At 46.4% G+C, this 23,581-nt stretch overlaps 6 protein-coding genes across 6 annotated transcripts; 4 read left to right on the forward strand and 2 right to left on the reverse strand.

Annotated features, from left to right (window-relative positions):
* Positions 1 to 5,853: 5,853 nt before the first annotated feature.
* On the forward strand, positions 5,854 to 7,151 carry Aspvir_009360 (uncharacterized protein; the record flags this gene model as incomplete). The annotated part of the gene is made up of 3 exons (XM_043272507.1): positions 5,854 to 6,493; positions 6,556 to 6,647; positions 6,693 to 7,151. The coding sequence occupies 3 exons, from the start codon at positions 5,854 to 5,856 to the stop codon at positions 7,149 to 7,151; spliced, it is 1,191 nt and encodes a 396-aa protein (XP_043128442.1).
* A 547-nt stretch (positions 7,152 to 7,698) lies between these two features.
* Positions 7,699 to 8,990, reverse strand: Aspvir_009361 (uncharacterized protein; the record flags this gene model as incomplete). The annotated part of the gene is made up of 2 exons (XM_043272508.1): positions 7,699 to 8,258; positions 8,330 to 8,990. 2 exons carry the CDS (start codon positions 8,988 to 8,990, stop codon positions 7,699 to 7,701), a joined length of 1,221 nt encoding a protein of 406 aa, XP_043128443.1.
* A 5,070-nt stretch (positions 8,991 to 14,060) lies between these two features.
* Positions 14,061 to 18,914, forward strand: Aspvir_009362 (uncharacterized protein; the record flags this gene model as incomplete). The annotated part of the gene is made up of 9 exons (XM_043272509.1): positions 14,061 to 15,383; positions 15,442 to 15,538; positions 15,609 to 15,634; positions 15,682 to 16,530; positions 16,590 to 16,871; positions 16,922 to 16,996; positions 17,067 to 17,404; positions 17,488 to 17,965; positions 18,021 to 18,914. 9 exons carry the CDS (start codon positions 14,061 to 14,063, stop codon positions 18,912 to 18,914), a joined length of 4,362 nt encoding a protein of 1,453 aa, XP_043128444.1.
* A 787-nt stretch (positions 18,915 to 19,701) lies between these two features.
* On the forward strand, positions 19,702 to 20,757 carry Aspvir_009363 (uncharacterized protein; the record flags this gene model as incomplete). The annotated part of the gene is made up of 3 exons (XM_043272510.1): positions 19,702 to 20,020; positions 20,093 to 20,361; positions 20,419 to 20,757. 3 exons carry the CDS (start codon positions 19,702 to 19,704, stop codon positions 20,755 to 20,757), a joined length of 927 nt encoding a protein of 308 aa, XP_043128445.1.
* Positions 20,758 to 21,234: 477 nt separating this feature from the next.
* On the forward strand, positions 21,235 to 21,681 carry Aspvir_009364 (uncharacterized protein; the record flags this gene model as incomplete). Its single annotated transcript, XM_043272511.1, has 1 exon — positions 21,235 to 21,681. One exon carries the CDS (start codon positions 21,235 to 21,237, stop codon positions 21,679 to 21,681), a length of 447 nt encoding a protein of 148 aa, XP_043128446.1.
* Positions 21,682 to 22,333: 652 nt separating this feature from the next.
* Aspvir_009365 (uncharacterized protein) lies at positions 22,334 to 23,068 on the reverse strand (the record flags this gene model as incomplete). The annotated part of the gene is made up of 1 exon (XM_043272512.1): positions 22,334 to 23,068. One exon carries the CDS (start codon positions 23,066 to 23,068, stop codon positions 22,334 to 22,336), a length of 735 nt encoding a protein of 244 aa, XP_043128447.1.
* Positions 23,069 to 23,581: the final 513 nt, after the last annotated feature.

Consider the following 23,581-nt stretch of genomic DNA (forward strand, 5'->3'; position numbering starts at 1 on the left):
TTTCTAAATTTAGATCTAGTGGTAAGCATCTTAGAGATCTAGCTTTATATAGATCTTAGCACTTAATAATTACTCTATTAGCTTACTTATAAGTAGTAGTAGGTAATAGTTTTTTATTATAATTTTATTTAGGCCTTAGTAATTAATATAGAGTTATAGACTACTATTCTTCTTTAGTATAAATAATACTAGGGCATCTATAAAACTCTTAGATAACCTAATCTATTCTCTCTATAGGTATTCCTTAATATAATTCTAAAGGACTTAGAGTTCTTCCTATAATAGTAGATATAGTAGCTTATAAGGTAGCTAAGTTCTCTTTTTAAGTTCTATTATATAATTATATATAATATTCTTAGGTAGGGTACTAGCTTACTCTTTACTAAAGATATCTATAAATTCTATATATTCTAGAGATAGAAGTAGTATATCTTTAATACCCTTTATAGTAGTCTATAGGTGGATGGTTTTTTCTATCCTAATAGATATAGTAATTATATAAAATAATACTTTATAGGCTTATAGTTCTTCTGCAGCTATAGTAGTAGATATTAGTTTAATATTTAGCTTATTATTTCTATTAGAGGACCCTAGATAGTAGTGCTAAGCAAGGTTTTTCTAGTTAATATCTAAATTAATAGCTTTTAGCTAGTATATTCCTAGAATTAAATTATATTCTACTATATTAACTGCCTTAGCAGCTAGTTAGTAAATTCTAATATTTCCTATAGAGTTAGTAATCTTAATTTCTAGATTATATTATCTATAAGATATCACCTTATAGCTATTAATAGCCTGTACTAGTTATAGTAGACTTTCTATATTAGGTAGGAACTCTTTTATCTATTATTAGTTAATAAATATTTATTTAGCTCTATAGTTAATTAATATTTAATATTAGTAGTAGCTTCCCTTAATAAGAATATTTATTAGGTAAGCTAGTACCTATCTACTATTAGAATTTCTTCTAATATCTAATACTATAGTAGTATATAGCACAGGCTAGCTTAGTTTTTTAAATACTTAGGAAACTATGGTTTAGTGCAGTGCTTTAGCTAATGGTTATATTCTCTATATCTATTATAGTATAGCCTAGGATATCTAAGGGATAGGGAAATGGGAATCCCAATTATCTAAGGGATTAGGATGGGATTCCTATAGGGTAATATTAGAATAGGAAGGGAAATCCCATAGGAATCCTAAACCTTAATATATAGGGTAAAAGTGGGGTAAAATAGATAATATACCCCTAATATAGCCTATTTTTAGGGCTATATTATCTATTCTACCCTATTTTTACCCCATAATTTAAGGTTTGGGATAGTTTGGGATTCCCATGGGATTTCCCATGCTTATCTAGATGGGATGGGATCCCTAATCCTTTAGTAGGAATGGGATGGGAAATTAATATAGGATTCCCATATTAATTAGGGAATCCCATATATCTAAGGGATAGGGAAATGGGAATCCCATTTATCTAAGGGGTTGGGATGGGATTCCCACTACTAAGGGTAAAAAGGGAAGGGAACTAGCCATGGGACTCCCATAGGAATTCCCTTCCCTTCCCAACAGCCAGCCTAACTGCAGTAGCCGAACATAAAAAGGGGTGTGTGAATATTAGGTAAGATTATATAATAAAGTTAATTAGTATATTAATTATAATAGAGTCATATGACTGCTGCTGTCTAGACTGGATGAGAGTTTGTTAATGCCTAAGGCAGTTTGTGAGGGCTTAGTAAGCATGAGCACCCAGTGGGCCCTGCCCGCTACAAATAGTAAATATATTTATAATGTAAAGAAAGGTGGAATAGATTAGTAAAGATATTAAAAGGTAAGTTCTCTCAGAGGTTCTTCTAATCCTAGTAATTTATATACTAATCTTAGAGTTGCATAACTGAACCACAAAAATCAAACCCAAACCTTACCAAACCTGGAGTGTTGGGTGCCTAGCCTAGGGAACCATACTAGTTTTAATTTCTCTTAGCACCAAATTAAATCCATTAGGGGAAACTGTTAGTTATGGTTTTTATGATTTTTATAGATTAGGTGAAACCACCTCATCTATTTTACCCAGATATCAGTTATTTCTAGGGACCTTCTAATATTTTTAATATCATTAGATAGCCCCTGATCTAGGCTATCTAATGATATAAATATGAATTTAAAATACCTAGTGGTTACTGAGATATAGAGGAATAATCATTTTCATTATGGGGTGGTATGAAAGTGGTGTGGATATATATATATATATAACTAATAGTTAATAATTACTATAGTTAAAAAAAAACATTTTTAACCACCCCCCATTCAGCCCTATAGATATTGAATTAAAATTTTAGATATAGATTAGTATAATGATAATTATAATATATTTTATATAAAAATGATAATTTTTAATTAGCATAGTGATATTATGATAGATAATATGGCATTTGATGAGGCATTAAAATTCACTAAGGGGTAGTGGTTTAACCAACTCAAAATTAAACTAAATCTAACCATGGTTAGTTAGTAGGGGCCTAGCTAGGCCTAGCTAGGCCTAGTGGCGGGTTTTTACAGTAAAACTGCCACTAACCTAGATCAGATCTGGGTTGGCTGTGGGTTCTAAAATTTAAACTCAAAATCACAGTGGTTCAGTGCTAACTGGTTTTGAACTCACCCAAACTCACACCAAATGCAACTCTAACTAATCTAGAACCTCTCTCACCTAGGAAGTTCTGATTCTAAAGCTCATTCCTTTCATAAAAGAATGTCAGAAAGATCAACCTAATACTGTTATTTTAGAAGATAAGGCCCCAGCCCATATCCACTATAGTTAACAGTATGTATATAATATCCATATAGTTTAACAGCTGCTAGATTAGCCAGGGAACTCACCTGATTTAAATGTAATTAAGCTATACTAGCTATTTCTAAAGAGGCTTATAACCATACGCAGAGCCCCTCAAGATAAGAAGACTAGTAAAGGTGTTTAGATAAAGGCATAGAATAAGCTTCTGTAAGAGAAGATTTAATAATGGATTAAACACCTTATTCACCATATCTAGGAGGTTATCAAGCTACAAGGAGGGAATGAATACTAAGAGGGCTGAGATAGGCCTAAGTGTAATTAATCAGGAAGATAAATTAAGGGACAGCTATCTGGACATCAATATCTAGACTAGGACGACATTTGAATAGCTTCATATTATCACTATTATAGACAGATTCATTTGAGTAATTTTCCCTCTGGACATGTTTCCATACAAATTACTAGGGGCCTGCGTCAGCAGGATACAGCCAAGCTTACTAGCATGCATCAAAACATTTGGTGCACGCCTCCGTACATGGTTAAAGATTCTGAAACATCGTTACATAAGCCGGTGAACCCGGACAATCCGGGGATGTTGACACGGGTTGTTTGGATCTAGCCATCAGGGTCCAGCCAAGTGGGGAAATTGTAAGATCAAGCCATAGGAGGAATTTTGACCTCCGCACCGGGATGCACCTGCTGATGCTTCAAGGACTATGCATGTCTCATCTGAAGACCATGCGATTTGCAGTCTTAAGAGTTCCTCAAATCTATGCATAAGTATATACCACGCGAATGTAACCATGGGGCCAGAACTAAACCTGATGTGTCCCCCTTTTGATTTTGGAGTTCTCCATAATCACAGTCTTGTGGCCAAGCTATGACATACATCTCTTCTAAGATTATGCATAGTAGAGCAAAGTGGACCAGGTAGGTATACCTCGGGTCATAAACGGCAATTGCATTGGCTAATAGCTTTCAAGTATTTGCACCCTTGACAGCTCCTTAGTAGTCATGAGTGCGAGTGTGCGACACATTGAAAATGGATAGATACTCCCCACGGTGTACAGCCCAACCAAAATATCGTTCGATATGATATTCTTGAGGGGTTTCCATTGGCAGAATGGTACGAGTATTGCTCAGTCCCGTGAATGTTCAAGGCTAGTATCCTATACTATCACCTATAGCTCGTTCGCAGCTGGGCCCAAGAAGGATTGTCAGTCAAGATTTAGTCGGCTTGAGCCGATCCTAGCCATCTATTTCTCGCGCGGCCAAGTGGTATGCCGATCAAAGTGTTGCCTCTGGACCCTCAATAGAAAGCAAAAAAGTAAGCTATGCAGCTAGTGGAGAAATTGAAATTTGAAACAGTTCTGCCTGATTTTTGGGGGCCGAATCAATCCCCTTCACGTGCTACGGGGACCAGCCCTTCTCGTAGACAAGCAAACCATCTGTCTGGAAACTTCTAAATTACTGATCGTCTGCCATGACATCTAAGACGGACCAAAAATTCCCACCCGCTGGCGACCATTCTCTTTGGAACTCATGATGATAAATGTCACGCAGAAGTACAGGTTTCGCAACAGCCACCTTGGGGACATGGCGTGCATAACCAAAGGGTTATTATATAATTGGACTTTGCGTTGCGCGAGATGTAGAAATTGCAAAATTTACAGAAAATTACTCAAAGTCATGCAATAATCAATGCGTGAAGTATCTTGACGCAAATGGCTTCCACCATAGTGATTTCTTGACATGGTCATGAAAGTCCATTCCTATTCACACTTGCACAACAAAAGTAACCTAACGCCGATACCACATGCGTGTGACTTTTCTATTCTTCATCTTCTTCTGTATTAAGAAGATTCCATAGAGCAACGCCTCGGCTGTCGGGGTGGCCTGCAACAACATCAAGTAAGCAAGCTGTCATGAGCAAATGACATATCCATGAAGACTCACAACCAGGAACATATATATCCACCGGGATAATCCTATCGCAGCCAGAGTAGCTATAGTGGTAGTATCCGCCCCCATTCGCACAGCTACCCATGCTAATCACATATCGCGGTTCAGGCATCTGGTCATATACTTGACGAAGTGCGGATGCCATCTTGTTGGTAAGTGTGCCAGCGACAATCATGAGATCCGATTGTCTAGGGGAGGCCCGAAACAGAAGACCAAGGCGATCGCCGTCATACCGTGGACCAGCTATATGCATCATCTCCACGGCGCAGCACGCAAGTCCGAAGGTCATAGGGTAGATAGAGCCCTGTCGGGCCCAGTTCGCGAGTTGGTCCAGCGTTGTTCTGGTAGGATTCAGATCTCAGTCAATCAAGCCAGAGGCATCATATGAAGAAGGGGCTCAAACAATACATATTGCACCGGACTATTTGGCATCTCTTCACTCATTAAGGAGACGTGTTGTCTACTGTTCCCACTAACTGTACGAGAGGAGTGCAGTCGTCTGTTGTTTATGCTCTCAAACGTCGGAGTTAACAACTGTAGCGTGGACACCCTACGGATGGTCACACTCTGCCCTTAAAAAGCAATGTCAACCCAGGAACTGAGGTAAGTTTATAGCATTTTGGCAGTAGATAAGACGGCAACTTACTCTTGAACATGCTTGGAAACAGTGACATTGTGGGTAGCCGGTCTTGATGTACGAGGACAATCTTGAACTCCGGGGCAAATAGCAAAATAAAACCAAGTGCTTTTCTTTCAAGCTCAGAATGACAACGGAAGAGTCTGCATTTGAATCCTATCACCGAAAAATCTTCTAACATCATCCGAACAGCAGTACCTACATTGACAGTCGTTGACCACAAATAGGGAATATTTTACGAATCTTACGAGATATACCGCTAAGGTAACACTTTGATAGCTCCACTTTTGACCGGAAGAGGCTAACCTAAACCATGCGTTCGTTCCATGCCTGTCGACCCCCCGCGAACCACGTCCACATTTGTTCCACATTCCTAAAGCGACATCTGATCATTAAAGTATTGCGATCACTCGGAGAGATCTGCAAGAGTCAGGTACTTTGGCTCCAACAGCCCTCAGTAGCCATGGCCAAGATACTTGCCCTCCCTATTGAGTTGCGCATCTCCATTTTGCAAGAGCTATCCGATATCCGGGATCTTTCCGCGGCAGTTTCGAGCCACCGTCTGCTGGCCGAGGCGCTGCGCGAATCCCCTACTATTGTTGGCCGTGTCCTAGGAAACGAAATTGATCCTCGACTTTTGCCGGTCGCAGTGACGATATGGCAAATGCGGACACTTAGAAAAAATACTAAAGTTCATGACGAAGAAGCCTCGTGGTCCGTCCTTGACGAATGCCAAAGAACCTCTCCCCAAGAAGCATGGGAATATCTGACCACTGTTGATTTGGCCGAGGCGCACAAATACTTCCACCAACTACATCGCGCTATTGACTATTTTACGACCGACTTTATATCTACGGCCCTTGACTTCCTGGCTATTGAAGGAGTGCTAGACCACTCTCCACCCGCACCGTCACCTACTGTGGTCTACCGTGTCCAACGTGCTTTCTATTTCTTTGAATTTTTCTGCTGTCTCTGGGATGACGGTCCGTATATCGTGGATTATGATCGTCACTGGTCAATGCCGTTATATATTGGATTTCACCCTTGGATAAACGAGCAGCTCGCCTCGGTGTATGAGTATTTGTTGAGACAACACTCCCTCGGTAACTATGCTCATCTACACCACAGGGATCAGGATAGAGCTGACGAAATTCTTCGCCTAAAGCTTTCAATGACGTATATCGCATCCCCTTGGGTACCGGGAAGACGGCCGATTTGGAGCTACCAGACAATAAAAATACAGAAAAAGCATTTCTGGTTAGTAGTACATCCACAAAGAAGGACATCTACTAAACTTTATAGGTCTCTCGCGGTATAGATTACGTCTACAAGCTTACCAGAGCACCAACACGTGAAGCCCGGTCCCGACTACTGGCTGCCGAGACGAAGCCGGGAAGAAGATTCTTTTTGCTTGATGTCGCTATTGAGGATCTTATCGACTCCTATATACACGAACGGCATTCTGCTCGAACCCCCCAGTTTGGTGCAGCCTACATGAGACAGCTGCAAGGCTTGACGCAAGACCCTGATTATTCGACTTATGACCTCTTCCTACCAGATCTAGGCAACTCCGGGCCGGCGGAAATTTGGTGTCAGGCGCATCTATCCGATGATCATGCCCAGTGGGGCTTGGATTTCGTTCTGAGCAAGAACTTTGCTGATGAACGGAGAGCGGGCTACGTGATGTGGGACGCATGTCGTATACCGGATTTCGAGAATTTTAAGCGGAAAAAAGACGTCTCAAACAGAAATTACCACTAGAAAATTGGTTAAGCCGAATGGCGACCGTCACTCGCAAGAGGCTGTGCTTGAAGAGTGCGGCGAATTTTGTACAGTTACTAGGATATTGGCAATTTCACATGGACTCGAACTAGTGAGCAGTTCCTAGGAACTCAGTTTTTTCTCAATGGCTGATTAGTAGACTACAGCCGCTGAAAGAGCTGGAGTTTGTAACACCTAGGAGGTCTGCGTTAGCTTGGTCAGGGGTGGTCAGGTATGATAATGGCAGCTGTGCAGCTATAGCATACTTGCAGAGTTGCATCTAACAAACTTCATTGGTTTGATTAAATCGTGATGGATGTGGTATCGTCGATCGCACCCAGGCAATATCAGTCATTGAATGCAGGTTGACTGGTGGAAAAATCCTAAAACGAATCGAGGGCATAACACCGAAGAACCTCTTTGTGGAACAAAACAACATATATATGAAGCCAGCCTGAAGGCAACTCATGGCCCAATATCACTCCAAATAATATGTTAACCTTGAGAATCATGAACCATTCCCCTATCGCACTATGGCGTTGGCTGACTACCAACGAACCCAAACCCGATCATCCAACAAATCCAACGCATTCTGCCGTCCCCTCTGCTCCAGCTTCAACCTCGCATGAACTGCATCAACCTCCTGCTCCGCATTAATTCTCGCCCCCTCAAGCAATACCCTCACCCTCTCAACCTCCGGCTGATACGGTGCAAGCGGTAACATATCCCGAGGAATATCACCCCACTCTCTCCAAACCGGCAACTGGAATGCCTGCATAGCGCGATTGAGCTGCCCGCATGACGCAGACGGGTTCAGAAGCACACCGCAGATTGTAAGGTCCGTCCAGCCTCGGAATGACAGCATGGGTTTTTTCCCTCCGGAGAGCGAGTTCGCGGATGTGGATTGGGCGGGCATGAATGCGGAAATGGCAGCGCGCTGAGCGGGCGGGAGATAGGACAGGGGATCTAGAGGGGAATTGACGGGTGTTGAGGGTGGAGTGCGTGGACGGAGGGCGAAGTCGACGGCGTATGCTGTGAAGTGGTCGGCTAGTTCGCGGTCGGCCATGTCGTAGCCATATTGTGGGTTTTTGTCGCGGCTGGTTTTCCCTGTGTCGTGTGTTAGATCGTTAATCTGGTTGGCCGTGTAACGGTAGGAAGAGGACTATGGATATACATACAAACGTTGTGGCTAGGTGGTGCGCCACATACGTCTACGTACTTAGAGACGGCTTCTGGACTGAGATACCCCGTGCGCTGCGGGTCTAGGTGGCGGAAGAGCTCTTCGATTAATCTCATGAAGGAAGCCGAGGGCTTCATGTCCTCGGTGAAGAGCGGGATCCAGCTTGTAGATGAATATGGATATGGTGGATGACGAGATGGCTCGGTGCTTTTCGGGGACGGACTCTGCGGTACTGGTCTCGCTGCATATGGAATAGTTGGGACAGTTCTTTCCGGTTTCATCGACGTCGGCGTTACTGGCACCGTGTTCTCCACCCGTTCTTCACTTCTTGGTTCTGGATTTGTAGGACGTGGAGGTTTCCTCGGCGGGACATCGCTATCTCTGTTTGAAACAGATACAGGACGGCGCGGGGGAGGACCATATGGGCTTCGGACAGACTGCGCTCGTGGTGGAGGTGGCGGAGGGACAGGGATGAAACCGCTTTGTGCGTGTAGCGAGATTGCGTGCGAGGGGTCATCCTGGTGCTGCGGAGGATAATTCTGTACAACGAAGCAGTTGGCGCATAGGGTTATGCGGGGCGCGCAGGAAGCACATGAGAGACGCGCTTTCTTAGGCTGGATGAGCTCATTGCAAGATGTGCATTTATACAGCGACGACATACTGATGTCGGGCTGCAGTAAAATGAAAGAAAAATTTGCCTAGATCCTGCTCATATCGGGCGAGCTGCTGACGGCTTATACGAGAGCTCGTCGGCTAATAAAGCCAACTTTGACGCTTGGCAGGCGGGGTCAGATTGAAAGTTAAATAAAGCCTAAGGACATACTCTGGCCCGTAAACAAATACCAATAACGGCCCTGCGCCTCAACTATGCCCCGCTTCGTGGGTGCCGAGGTCGAATTGAGGCAAGATTTCTGATCAAGCTGAGCTGAACGGGACGGAGAAGACTTCCGGCCAAGCTGAGCTGAACCGGGACGGAGACTGGGCGGGAATAATCAAAGGGTTCGACTGTTCGTTGATTAAAGAGCTACATGAGCTCCAGTACTTTGTAGTCCCGATCCTCACCTCCGACAAATCCGTGGACCAGCGGGTTACCGAAGCTAGCTCTGAAGCAGTTAACTCATTTCCTAATCTGGAACAATGCTCCAGCAGGCCTTCTCTCTCAGTCATAGTTGGCCTCAAATCCATCATCTTTCTTCTTCTCTTTCAGCTGATACTTGATGTTCTGAATCCATTCACCTGGGCACACGGAAGATCGGGCTGAGGCACTACCTATACCAACGTGGCGTACCGGATAAATCAGACGAGAACCTGACAATGTTAAAAGATAGTCAGATGGTATGACATATACCCCTCTCCTGCCATATCTTCCAAAATCTATGCGAGGAAATCTTCGGGAGATTGAGCGGAGGTCCCAGAGGAGAAGGAAACAATCTCGGACACGCCCAAGCTTGCAATCTAAGCAACCGAATTTGTTCAACAGACCGGGCTCCTTGGGCAATTTAGAGCCGTACACAGAGAGTATAAAAAACCAGGCAGAAAACTGGGGCCATTGAATATATGGGAGCTAAACCCCAGACCTTCTCTCATACATAGTACATGATTGGCTTTCAACTACTGACATCCTTCTAGTTACGAATAAGGTTGGCTGTCAGTTGTGACCTCGCAGAGGATAAGGTACTACATGATATGGTAAAGACGGAGTACTACGGAGGTTCATCACGAATATAAATTCCATCCAAGACATTACGATGAGAATAAGTTGGAAGAGGAGCTGGTTGACTCCACAATTTGATTCAGGCCTTTGTATTCACACTAGAGTACAGGGAAAACCCTATGGGGCGAAAACCTGTACTAAGGCTCGACTGGTATACCTTAGGAATGTCGCGAGTGATGCCTGTAGCACCACAAAGTCGCTCTTCTGTACTGTTAATGATGAGCCTGAGTCCGGTTGGATGGTCGAATCTATTATGCGTATTAGTGATGAGTGGTGCCTGAGTTATTTCTACCTTCCTTATCCTTGAGTTTGGCGGCGGTCTCTTGGCACTGTTATCGGTGTCAGCATGTTTGACCTTTATATAAGACGAAATCAACGAGTATAGCATACATTCTGTTATGGCACGTTAGTTGGCCACTGCGGCGTAATCTGATTCGCTTTGCAGCCCGATAGAATGTACTCACGACCTGGAGTAGACTAATGTCAGTGGAATACTCGATTCCTATAAGAGAGGAGAGAAGGCCAGTGAAGTGACTTACGATCTGTGGATTCGAGGATCGAATATGATTAACCCAGGACTCACAACTGTCGGGTGATAAACATACACACTGTGATATTCAGCCATGGCGAGTCAGTTCATGGAGATTCGGATAACAGAGTCTCATGGATGAATCTTACATCCTAGAATGTCAAGTCAGCACTATCATCAACAGCTAAAGAGTTGATCTGCTTACAAACTAATTTCGCCTCAGCCACATCATACATCTCAGTCAACATTTTCGAGGGGCAAGGTTCATACACTCTATCACATCCGGCAAGTTAATTGACAGGACGTTAGTATTTCTTGGAAAGAGTCTCCTACAAGCTATGTTCTTGTCAGCTCAAAACTAGATCAATGTCATTTCGCGGAATGATATGACATACTTTCTTGATTTCCCATATAATCAGCGTGTGTTGTAAGCTCAGCCGCATTTGAAGTATGTGAACATACCACCTGTCGAATTTTTTCCCGTTAGTTTTCGGTCTCGCATCTAATAGCGAGGGTCGTACATCCTAAGAGTCACCGTTGGTCAGCTAACGTTTCAATTGAAGTTCCCTTGGTAAAGTGACTTACTTTCTAAAACCTTTCGTTCAGCACTGTTGCATCAATAACCTGGGAGAGCCAAAGGTTCAATTCCGTACAAGCTATATTTCTGCGTCAGTCAGGTTTAACCGTAGTCAGAAGACGGGATGCCATACCACCTAACGACACAATCAGAGACTTTGGTGATCAGCAGTAAGCCTTGGGATACTGATTTCGTACATCCTTTGTGTACTTGTTAGTCATCGTAGAGGCTGACGCGCAAAGGATAGTGGAATCAAATCATACATGCTAGAAGTGCTGTTAGCATTGGACTGGAGCTCATACAAACCGGTGGCTACTTACAAACTAGATGCCTGTTAGTGGAGGATAATCAGAGTATTCAGTGTGTTTAGAGATCATACACCCTGCAGTTCTGGTTAGTTATGTCTTTAAATAGCTCTGTGATAATTGTCATGTTGGTCATAACGGTGCATGATGAACGTACAATCTATGCAGTCATCAAGTCAGTGGAAAGTATTAGGATTGATCCATTCAGTCTTGCCACTTACAGCCTTTATAATATGTGAGCAGGTGCCTCAGCAAGCCTATAGTATATAGGAGTTACGTACAAGCTGCGCATTATTGTGAGCATGAGTATGATAAGTAGAGCCATGTCTTCCGTACCACCTGAGTTATTGCTGTTAGAGCTGACACATGTAGCAGTTGCTCAAAGAAAGGGGATATGTCGCTCATACATCCTGGAGGTTCGCTCGGATTAGTCAAGAGTTGTTTTGATTATCCATTGAGGACATAACCCACAACCTATCGAATGATCAGTAATTCAATCTCTCAATAAGGAATCTTTAGTTTCAACGCACAAACTAGATATATTCGGTCAGCCGGTTTCGAAGTCGACAGTCGAGAGACAAGGTTTATACCGGCTTCAACCGGGTGCATTATTGTTAGTCGACTCTGTCGAGACTGTGCTTTTTGAGGAATTGATCCTTACATCCTAGGAGGGTTGTGAGTATTCTTGAAAGTTCAGAACCAGTCTGATGGAGAAGAAGACTCACCACGTCGCGATGTTTTATGCTCTTCTCTGTGAAGAATGGGAGAGGTGAACCGACGGCGAGGCCAAGCAAGAAAGGAAGCAAAAATCGCATGTTTGGAGTCAAGTAAACGAAGTGATAATCTAAAGCAGAGAGTGAGAATCGAGAAAGAAAGACTAAAGTGAGGGGGCAGAAACATTCAGGATGCAATCTTTATGCAGGTCCTTGAGCAACTTATATTCAAATTTCCCTACCTGTGCAGGGTTGAACTGTGTTTTCGGCCGCCAGGGGTACGCGCCTCGTGCCTGTCTGTTATGGTGACCCTATTGGCGCCGGCGCAGGGGCTCACATTTAGAAGGTGGAAGACAAGGCAGTGCTGCGTAGATCGTAGTCGATTCAGCAAGAAGTGGAACAGTTACCCCAGTGACAGGCCTCAAATATGTCTGACCTATTGGACTAACGGGGAATGAGTGTATCATTCCTTAGGGCTTGAGTCTCCAAATGACAAGTCCAGCCACATGAGTTTAGCCTACATGATAAAAGCCAATTCAAATTAAAATTAGGCTAGCTACTTAAGGTTAGCTAGGGACCGTGGTAAGCATCCCCCACACTACAATCCTCCGATTACTGCTATTACTGCCCATCCTCCCTGCCTGCCACAAAAATTCGCCAAGGCGAAGGCAAGGAAACTCCTCACAAAAATGCAGCTTCCGCCTCGTCAAAGGCTTTGCTGATCTGCTCAATGGACGGAGCAGCCTTGCTCATCGTCTCCTTGGGAATCTGTTGATTTGCCTGCTCCTCAAACATTTTCTCCTCATTGTGCAAATCCTGCACGGACTCCCGGGCTAGACTGGCTGTGGGGTGGATATGGGTTGACCCACAGCATGTCTGATCCAACCCATGTGGATTATGGGTAAATCACCAGGTATCTCACCCACCCCTTATATCCACGGGGGTTCAACTGTGGATACTATGGATATCCATACTATCTAGTCAGGTGACCTTTAGTATTTAGATTACCCCCTATTTCTTTAGTATTCTAGCCACACCACTAGGATATCTATATATTTAATAAGTAATATAAGAATAGATTAGTATAAATATTATATATTACCTATTATATAAGCTAAAATAGACTTATATAGGGGAGWAGGGGTCCCCCCTAAGCTTAGGTTRAAAGRTRRTGCAGAGAKATATATATCTTACCCTTACTATCCTAATACTATCCTCTAAAATCTAAAAACTACTATAACTCTAGCCTTTCTTAGTAGATCTAATATTTATTTTATATATAGATAGATATGACTATTCTCTATTTATATATATATAAATATCCCCCTATCTAGGCCTGGATCTAGTTAGATAAGCTTATTAGTTTCTAGAGGCTCTACCCATTGGTTAACCTATATCCACATGGATATAGCAGGTTTAACCCATATCCACATGGGTTGGATTAGGGCCAGCCCTTATCCACCCAAACAGTGGATTGGGTGGGGTGGGTGTGGATTTATGGGTTGGGTAAGCCAGTCTATCCCAGGCTTGCAGACCCAATCCAGCCTCCTTGTAAAGAGGCGCCTGTAATTACTTAGAGCCAGAAGATCGAGTACCAAGCGCGGAGTCTAATGTACCTTGTCCTTGGCAACCGCCAATGCATCAAGCAGAACCGGGGACATTTTGGTGTAAGCCTCGTAGTACTTTGTCGCTTCGTCAGGAGTAAGGCCGTTGCTACCAGCAAGGCTCTCTCGAGCGGTTCTGGCAGCGAGCTTTGCGTTGTTAACGGCGCTGGCAGTGTCGAGGACACCAGAAGTGCCTGCCACGGTCAGACCCTATTGAACTTCTTACAACCGCAAGACACGTCAGAGTCAATGATCGCGTAGAATCTGAATGGTATGAGTTCGCTATAATGTCGTATAACGGGACCGAGTGGATCAGACATGCTTTTGGTCGAGCGAAATCCGGCGTCAACAAGGTTGATTCCGAACTACGAGCGCCACAAGTCTTCCCTCGGCGCGTTTCATCCGAGCATTGGTATCGGATGCTGGAGAAGGTGGGATTGAATTATGGACCTACCTTCAGAGGAATGCAAGATATCACCGCCGACCCTTCAAGATGTGTGGCTGCGGCGTTGATGCGCGGCCGCCAAGATGGCAAGGCTGTCCATCCGACGGTGATCGATGAGTGTCGGCAATTATTCACCGTAGCTGCATGCAAGGGCAGAGCAGTGCACATGACCAGGCTCTATGTACCTATATTTGTGGGAGAGGTTCAGCTCGGTTTGGGTCAGGAAATGATGAGAGCGGAAGCGACGACCAGCAATCGCACAGCAGAACTGGGTAACGGAAATGTGCTGCTGATGGCTAACGACCAAGAAGGCGCATTTATCAAGCCAGTACTTTCAATGGCGGACGTCACGGTTGTCCCGCTCGACAACAATATGAGGGCAGCCGACGAGGCAGACATTCCTTTAGCATCACACGCAGAATGGCGCCCCGACATTGATCTCGTGAACAAGCAACAGCTACCGCTACGCTACTCCCAGTCTACTGAAGCTGGCTTTGCTCTGATTGCCAAACTTTCCGCTCTGTCTATTATTCAGGTGCATCGACGGATTGTCGATGTGACACCATTTTCACCATCGTTGGAACAATACCAGAAATTTATCAGTACTCAAATTGCAGAAATCCAGCGAGAAGCGTTTTGGGGAGTCTCTGAAGCCGCATCGTGGCTCAAGTGCTCGGAGGAAGCATTACAGCGCCAGCAGACCGCTCTGGATGAGGAGCTCCGAACAAGCAAGTTGGAATTCATTTCCTCGATGAGTAACTGGGCTTTGGAAACCGTCCGGGACATTGTCGACGGATCGCTTCCGACGTCGGCTGTTCCGAATGTCATACGAAAGCAGATATGGCAGTGTGAAAGCTTGGTTGCATCGATGAGCGATATGTCTGACTGGTTTGGCCTTCTCCGGCACTCCAACCCCTTGCTACGGATCCTCCATATCGCCGAGGGAAATGGAGTGGTATCCCGTCAGGTTCTTGAGTATCTCAATTTCGAAGGTCTCCCATTCTACTCGAAGTATACATACACGAGCACGAAAGATATCAGCTCAGCCGTAGTTGAACGCCTGAAAGAATTCAAGGAAGTGAAATTCGAGAACCTGGATATAACTACGGATCCCTGTGAGCAGGGCTTTGGAAATGGAACGTATGACTTGGTTATAGTGTCAAATGTGTGTCCCGTTAATCCCAGAACTATATGGCACTCCAGATTGCTGACATCTTTCCCAGACAGGCGTTCCGACTTCTCAGCTGCAAACTGCTCTTCAAAACATTAAAAAGCTCCTTGTGCCGGGAGGCCGAGTTCTGCTTCATATACCAAATGCTGGTGAGTGACTTCTCGTCCTTCTCGGAAGCTTTTGGCGCTTGAACCATCATCTAATTGCCGCCTGTTCTAGTGCATTCTATGATGGGGTACATCAGGGTAAGTAATTCCTGCTTCTCAAAGCGCTCAAATTAACCAACCGACAGTGCTTAAAGAGTCTTGTGGGTAACCAAGAATTGGAATCCTTGAGCGGTATATCACCCTGTCCCATCCAATGGGTGGAAACACTGATGCAGGTCGGACTCGATCAAATCCAGGGTACGCATGGCGAACACCCTTATTGCAACCTGACTGCCCGTCTGCCGTATCCCAGGGAGGACCATACCGAGCTCATCTACCTTCTTTGTCCCGGCCTGGTCCATAATAACGGCTGGATCTGCAATGTGGAAGCACAATTCGAGAGAATGGGTTATCAAACCCAGCGTTGCACCCTGGGCGCTGAGTTCACAAACAAACAGCGCATCGTATCGCTGCTAGATGTTCAAAAGCCATTCTTCAAGGATATTAGTGAGACGAGCTGGAAGGCATTCCAGTCGCTGGTCACCGCCGCGCCCCCGATCCTTTGGGTAATGCCATCCGTCGAGCTCACTTGCCAGAGTCCCGACTTCGCGATTGTCCTTGGGGTGTCTCGCACGGCCCGTCAGGAACAAGAATTGCATTTTGGAACCTTGCAGATCGACGAGTTCCATGCTTCGGCAGCAGCGGCACTGGTGAAGGTCACTGGAAAGTTTTTCTCGCAGCTGGATTGCCAGACCGGCTTGCGTGATCCCGAATATGAATTCGTATTGCAGGAAGGGCAGGTATATATTCCACGTTTCCAATGGACTCGGTTGAAAGATCGACTTCATCAGGACCCCTTGCCGAATGCTTTGGTCAAAATTGATGTTAAGGCCTACGGGTTGATGGAGTCTCTTTGTTGGTGTGAAGACGAACCACAGCCTCTGGGACCAGACGATGTCGAGGTGGATATAAAATATGTTGGACTCAATTTCCGCGTATGTGAAATAAATCATATTCTGGCAAATGAGAGCTTGTCACTAACTCTTCTTACCAGGATATCATGATTTCAATGGGGCTTATGGCGCACAAGGGCGAGCTGGGTATTGAGGCAAGCGGAATCATCCGACGATGCGGCAAGAACATTACACAGTTACACCCTGGTGAAAGAGTCATTGTCACCCAGCCTGGATTGTTTCGCACACGCGCTATCGTGCCCTCCTCTCGATGCGTGGCCTTGTCACCATCCATGTCGCTTGAAGAGGGCGCGTCCCTAGCTGTTGTTTTTGGGACTGCACTCTATTGCCTTATGGATATTGCAAGGCTAGAGAAGGGACAAGTATGTTGACGTTCAACTCTAGTGCGCAGTAACTCAACTGATATGTCTAGTCCGTACTGATCCATGCGGCATGCGGAGGGGTCGGGCTGGCTGCTATTCAAGTGTGCCAGATGGTCGGTGCCGAGGTATGCCTTTATGAATCTGGATCACTAATAAATCGTCGAAAGTAGTCGACTCTAACAGCCTCATGTGTAGATATATGCTACGGCAGGAAGCGACGCAAAGGCAGACTATCTTGTCCACAACATGGGAATTCCGCGCCATCGGATTTTCAACTCGCGCGACGGTTCTTTTCTGCCGGTGTTGATGAGTGCGACTCAAGGCCGGGGAGTTGATGTCGTGCTAAACTCTCTGGCTGGGGAGCTGCTGCATGCATCCTGGAAATGCGTCGCAGAATTCGGCAAAATGATTGAAATCGGCAAGAGAGATTTTCTCGAGCACGGCACGCTCGACATGGAGGCGTTTGGCGGCAACAGAGCCTTCTTCGGGGTCGATCTCATTCGCCTTGGGGAGAAGCCGGGCTTTATTTCGAGGTAGAGAATTTCCAGTTAATGTTTCACAGCGCCTGCAAATTATGCTATAAACGTGATGAAACTAACGGAACTGTTGGCGTCAGACTTGTCACCCGAGCCTTGGCTTTATATGAACAGGGCCGAATCACCCCCGTTCGGCCGCTGGAAGCCATTGATGCATTTGATGTTCACAGGGCTTTCCGACTGATGCAACAGGGGCTCCACATGGGTAAACTTGTCATAAAGATGCCAGAGGGCCCCAGCGAAGTGGTCATTTCCAAATCACAGTTGAAGGTGGCTCTGTCGGACGATGTCTCCTATCTTCTAGTCGGAGGACTCGGAGGAGTAGGACGAGCGCTGGCAACCATGATGGTAGAGCGCGGCGCTCGTCACTTCATATTCCTGTCCAGGTCAGCGGGGAAGTCCGCGCAGGATCAAGCATTCCGGTGTGAATTGGAGGCACAGGGATGCAGCGTAGTCATGATCCAAGGAGATGTCGGACTACTTGACGATGTCAAGGCAGCAATCCAACGCTGCAGACAGCCCATTGGAGGCGTGCTGCAGCTGTCGATGGTGCTCCATGTAAGTGCAATGCCAGCAGAACCAGACAAATCAATGGACCGCTAACCTCTCAAAGGACCACTTTATTCCTGAGATGGCGCACTCCCACTGGAAGGAATGTCTCTCCGCCAAAGTGGCGGGTACCTGGAACCTTCATGAAGGACTGAAAGGATACGATAGCCGTCTTCGATTTTTTGTCGTCTGTGGATCCATTACCGGTGTCATGGGTAATGCTGGCCAGGTCAACTACTCGTCCGCCAATGCGTTTTTGACGTCCTTCGCCCAGTACCGACTCCATGCCGGTCTTCCCGCCTCCGTCGTGAACCTGGGGGCCGTGGACGAGGTAGGCCATTTAGCAAACCAGGACCAGAAGTTGCGAGATAGGATGCAGGCAGCTCATGTTCGCCTCCTCAGGGAACAGGAGGTGCTTGATGCATTTGAGATTGCCATGCTTGAGTGTCAACCATCAAGCACGCCGGTGAATGAGTCATCTGACGACATTCTGCGCGTCCGAAATGATATTATCGTGGGCATGAGTAGCACAAAGTCTCTTGCAGACCCCTCCGTTCGCCCGCTCTGGGGACGAGATGCAAGATTCAGCGTCTATGCAAATTTAGACATCAACAAACGGCCCCTTCGATCGAAGGAACTAGACGCAGTAGAGGACCTGCAACAGCAATTGGCAGCAATCGAAAAGGATCCAGACCGGCTGAAAGACCCAGCACTGCCGAAACAAATTGTGACGGAGATTGTCAGGACCATACAGGAATATTCGGTTTTTGCCCGCGGACAAGAATATTCGCAGGTAGCTGCTCTGCCTATTGATTCCTTGATGACTGTGGAGTTCCGTAACTTTGCCCGCCGGTATCTCAATATGAACCTCTCCTTGACAACGACTGCCGAAGCAGGCACCGTGGAGGGACTGGCCAAATTAATCTTCGCTTCTTTTCAATCGAAGTATCTCAAGTAACGAGAACGTGGCAGTTGAAAGGGAATTTGTTCTAACAGGTGGAATTGACATTCTCGCATGAAGCAGTGGGTATCAGATTCTCACCAGGTGTATGTTAATAGAAGGTGACTACGCCGCAAGTCTGCGCATTTCCCATAGGATATTTACCACCACTTTTTTGTTTGACCCTTCTCCTGCCATCTCTGGAGTTAATTTTGCCGCCCTGTAGAATCTGAACCAGCCGGACCTGTTATCACCTTGTTCGCGTTAGCAGGAAATGTAGCCTGGGTTCAATCCATGACTCCATATCAAGATAAGACGGCTTGTTTCGATCTATAAGTCTTACCACAGGACTGCGGTATGGTTTCACTGAGCGCCGTCTCTTCGGTCCTGAACAACCCTGCCGTTCTCGACAGCTCCTGCAGCGTTGACGCGCTCTCACTCAGTCGAGCTATTATTACCTCAGATAAGCGTATACACTTGGTTGATCTTCCTTCCTGATCTCTACCAACCTGCCCAGTGGACCAATCTACTGCGTGACCATGAGGTACAGCTGGGAAGGACGTCAGGCATGACTGTTGTATGGAAGTATACTAAAATGGTGCTGTTATTTCGAGCCAGGGTTATTTCTGCGGCGCAGTCACTTGCAGCACTTAGTCTGGCACTGCCACCCCGTTACAACCCCAGAATAGCCTGCCTCGCACCAATGTTGGAGACGACCCCTCAGAACATATAATCCCTGACTTTCCCGTCGAGGCTTTCGTGAATACCACGAGTATTACTGCCACTGGACAAATCTAAATCCAGCATGAAAACTGCCCCTGAACCAGCGAGCATCCATGATGTGGACGAGGACGACAATATTCTCTTGCATAGCAAAAGATCAGCAACTCGAGTCATGAAGGAGACAGCAAAGTCACTTCCCAGAGGCCAGAGCAGGATCAACTCAAGGACGCCGCAGAAACGCATTTTCGGCAAATCTATATGTAGAGGTCCCATCGAAACCATGGTCAAGGAATACAGTCTCAATCGGGATCATCCCCTCACAATATTCACCCGGAGCCAGGATCAAAGTCGTGAGCGCAATGAGGTTCCAGGGTTCCGTTTCAGGAAAGTATTCTTTACTGGTAGGAAAGTCCTAAGGCCATTGACTTGGTCATTTTGCCGTGAGTGATTACTGACCCCAATGGATATACCAGACGAGACAGAGATCCTTAACCCAGATGCGATTTATGACAGGGGCCGGTATGTGAGGTTGGCTGCTTTCATTGCTGAGAGAGAGAAGACCCACCCCGATCCCAGGATCTATGTGGAACAGCGAGTTTACCAGGGCAACCGAGAGATGATTATGATCCACGAATTGATATTCGGCGGTACGGTCCAAGTCGGGATTGAGTACGTGTTCACAGCCTGTGGCGACGAGGATATCCACCTGGGGAAGCGCGACCTGAGGCTCATGATTAAATCTGTAAGTGTGGAATTTTATGCTTGCGCAATATTAATGAATGCTCAGACCCCGGATTAGCTACAGCAGGATACATTCGACGAGTACATGCATCGCGCAAAGTACTACGGCTACGATCGCAAAGACACTGTTTTTGTGACCCAGTACTCGCTCTCGAATGGGCTAACCTACACCGTGCGAAACCTCGGTAGTGGCCAAGAGTCTCCATACAAGGTCTTTCTTGAAGCCGACGATCTCCGGACCATCCTTGACGCAAAATGCAAGATGCGGTCTGCTATTGGTGCTGTACCTGGTGAGGGGATTGAACTGCTTAAACTGCGTTTCCCGGGATATGGAGAATATACTGAAGACAAAATGGATAGGGGTGCCCTTGATCTTCGGATTGTGTATAAGCTTTGATAGGATCGTGCACCATACTGCTGTGCTACAATACGTCAAGAGAACCCTTTTTTGTAAAAGCGTTGCTCTATCATTTTGTCACCATGTCGTTATCGAATATATTGGTAGTACGTACTAAAATACCACCATTCCTGCAGTACTATGTCTGAACATCCGTCCATAGATCTCGGCAGAGCCCGTCCATAGGCGACACCTCTATTTATAAGCCTCCCGGAAAAAAGATCAAGCTTAGATTGCATATTGGAGATGCATCTAGATGGAAATGGTCGACAGGTACGTTTCCCCCTGGGAGGGATACGAAGGTCACACGCTAGCTATACGAGGTGGCGGCATGACAAGCGGCAAGTTTTGTGCTGCAAGCCTGCAACATCCCACCCTCGTCAACTGCTCCTGAATCTTCAAGCAACTTGTTCAACCATTCAATCTAGGGAAGACAGCAAACAGAATATCAGGTTAAACAATCTGAGATCATCAATCATGGTAGGTTACCTGCTATATTATCTGTCCGCTGCTAATGCGCCACAGAATCACTTCCAGCCTCTGTCCGTTCGCCTGATGTACGGCTCTGCCTTAGCAGTGCAGGGGTTTGACGCTTTCGCCTTTCTGTTCGTCTCGCCGATTGTCATACCCAACCGCGACGAGCTGGCTCATCCCTTGACCCGTTTCTGGATGCGCGTGACGGGCGTTTCCTTCTTCCCGTATGTGCTGAGCACTTGGCTGCTGCGAGACTACCATATCCGTCACACCAAAGTTGGTCGGATCGTGGGCTCCTGCTTTGCATTTTACAATGCTAGTCTTGCTGCGCTGTACGCATGGAGCGCGCTGCAGGAGAATGAATATACCATCCGGCCGTTGTGGTATGCCGCCGGATGGCGGGTTGTGTGGGCCACCTGGGCTGCCTGGGAGTTGTTAGCAGCTCCATGATCGGTACTCGTCATGATATTCTGGAGTGTCACTGCAACTTCTGGGAGACAATTGGGTCCCGGCAAACCTGTATTCAAACTTCCTTCCTATTATAGTTATTTCATCCGGCCCTGCCTGGTAACTGTCATCCAGATTATGTAAACTCACATATGAGCTAGCCTCTCTATGTTTGATATAGGCTCATCCACTAGGACATTGCTCCACTACTCCAAAACCATATAGCTCTGAGTGATAATACTCTCTCTCAAGGGCACGTTATATAGGTGCCTTACCTCAAACCTAGCACATACGACCATAGGGTGTGGAAAACAGGGCTTCCCGTCCGCTCAGCCATACTTAAGCCACACGCTAAATGGTCACACCAGCCAGTCGCCTGGCCTAGCCTTGCGGGGTAAGAACCAATCGACATTGCGGTCGCGCAACTGGAGTGAGAAAGCCGCGTGAGAGCAGGCGATTCTCACCCTCCGTCGCGCGCTTTGTCAGACCGCGTACTAGAAAGGAATGAACAGTGCTAGATATGGACTCGGCACGGTCTGCATACTTGATTTTTTGGATACTTTTCCTTGAGACAGGCCGAGTTATACAAACTGCTTCGAAACGGCAGTAACATGGGACCGAAAGACCAGCCGCGATTAAAGCAAAACGATGTTTTTCAGTGGTCTCCATCGACGACAAAATAGATATCCTCCTCCCCCTCATCGGACACTCTGGTCGTCGGTCTGCCCACCTGCACCGCATCATCCAGTTGCACGGCGATCAATTTGGCTTCTGTCCTAAGCGCTGCTTCCCCATGATGCACGAGGACATCCTCCCAGAGCGTCGACAAGCCCACGGATGCTTGCCGGACACCGTCCCGAGGGAAGGTTTTGAATCGTAGTTTCTTATATTGGATTGCAAATACTTGTTCGCCAGGTGCCACGTATTGCTCGTTCTGTTGGTCAAGTGTCTTCTGCTCCGCCTGGATCCCGATCTCCAGGCCGGTAGGGACGGGCAGCGGAGCACCAGCAGCAGCGGAAGCGACCATGCCAACGTCGACCATGACATTGATGCCATTAGTCTTTTGGTGCTTCCTGTGCAACGTCACCCGCGCATCTTGCAACGAGCGACACCCCGTAACCAGAAAGATATCCGCACCACGCCGGTTCATCGTTTGCAGCCACTCGCGCGAACCAGGTTGCTCGATCAACGCATTGAACCATTGCAGCGGATTCCGCAGCTCATACGTGAACCCCTCCAGCGCCTCAATCTGCACCGCCACGTCGGGATGCTCGCGGGTAAAATCCCAGCCCAGCACGCTCAGATGCGGCCGCAGAACGGTCCGACTGTACGCGCACAAGGGTCTTATAGTTCTTCTGGGGTGCCTTGAGCACTGTTTCAGTCGGTGCATCTTGTAGCTGGATGTCGATTGGGGCGTAAACGTTTTGCGTCGGGTGGGAGCGGTCGATGATCAGACTGCCAAGTTTGAGATCGCCGATTGGGATCGGGACGGTTGTTACGAGGAGCGGTTTACGCATCGTATAGAACGCTTGTCATGTACACGGGCCTCAAGAATAGAGAAGAAGTATTGTGGGTAAGAAGCATTTAAATGAAATCGGGAAGGTTTATACCCGTTCGCTGGTTGAAGGTGGTGCGAGAGTGCGTAAAGAAGTAGTCGTGAGAATCCAGGCTGCCTATCAGTCAATGGCTGCAAGCCGTCGGTAGAAATTACTACTGTCAAAGGCGCTACATCAGAGGAAGCAAACTAAAAGGACAATCACTGGTCGCAATTTGTTGCGGCGTTCAGACGCACATTGATTTGATACATGTCAGCCTATCAATGGACAAGGCTGAGACTGACACATTATGATGGACTCACAAAAGCGCCAAAAAAAGTATAAAAAAAAGTATAAAGGAAAAGGCC

The sequence above is a fragment of the Aspergillus viridinutans genome (genome assembly GCF_018404265.1).
Source record: "Aspergillus viridinutans IFM 47045 DNA, scaffold_8, whole genome shotgun sequence".
In the NCBI taxonomy this organism is placed as follows: Eukaryota; Fungi; Ascomycota; class Eurotiomycetes; order Eurotiales; family Aspergillaceae; genus Aspergillus; species Aspergillus viridinutans.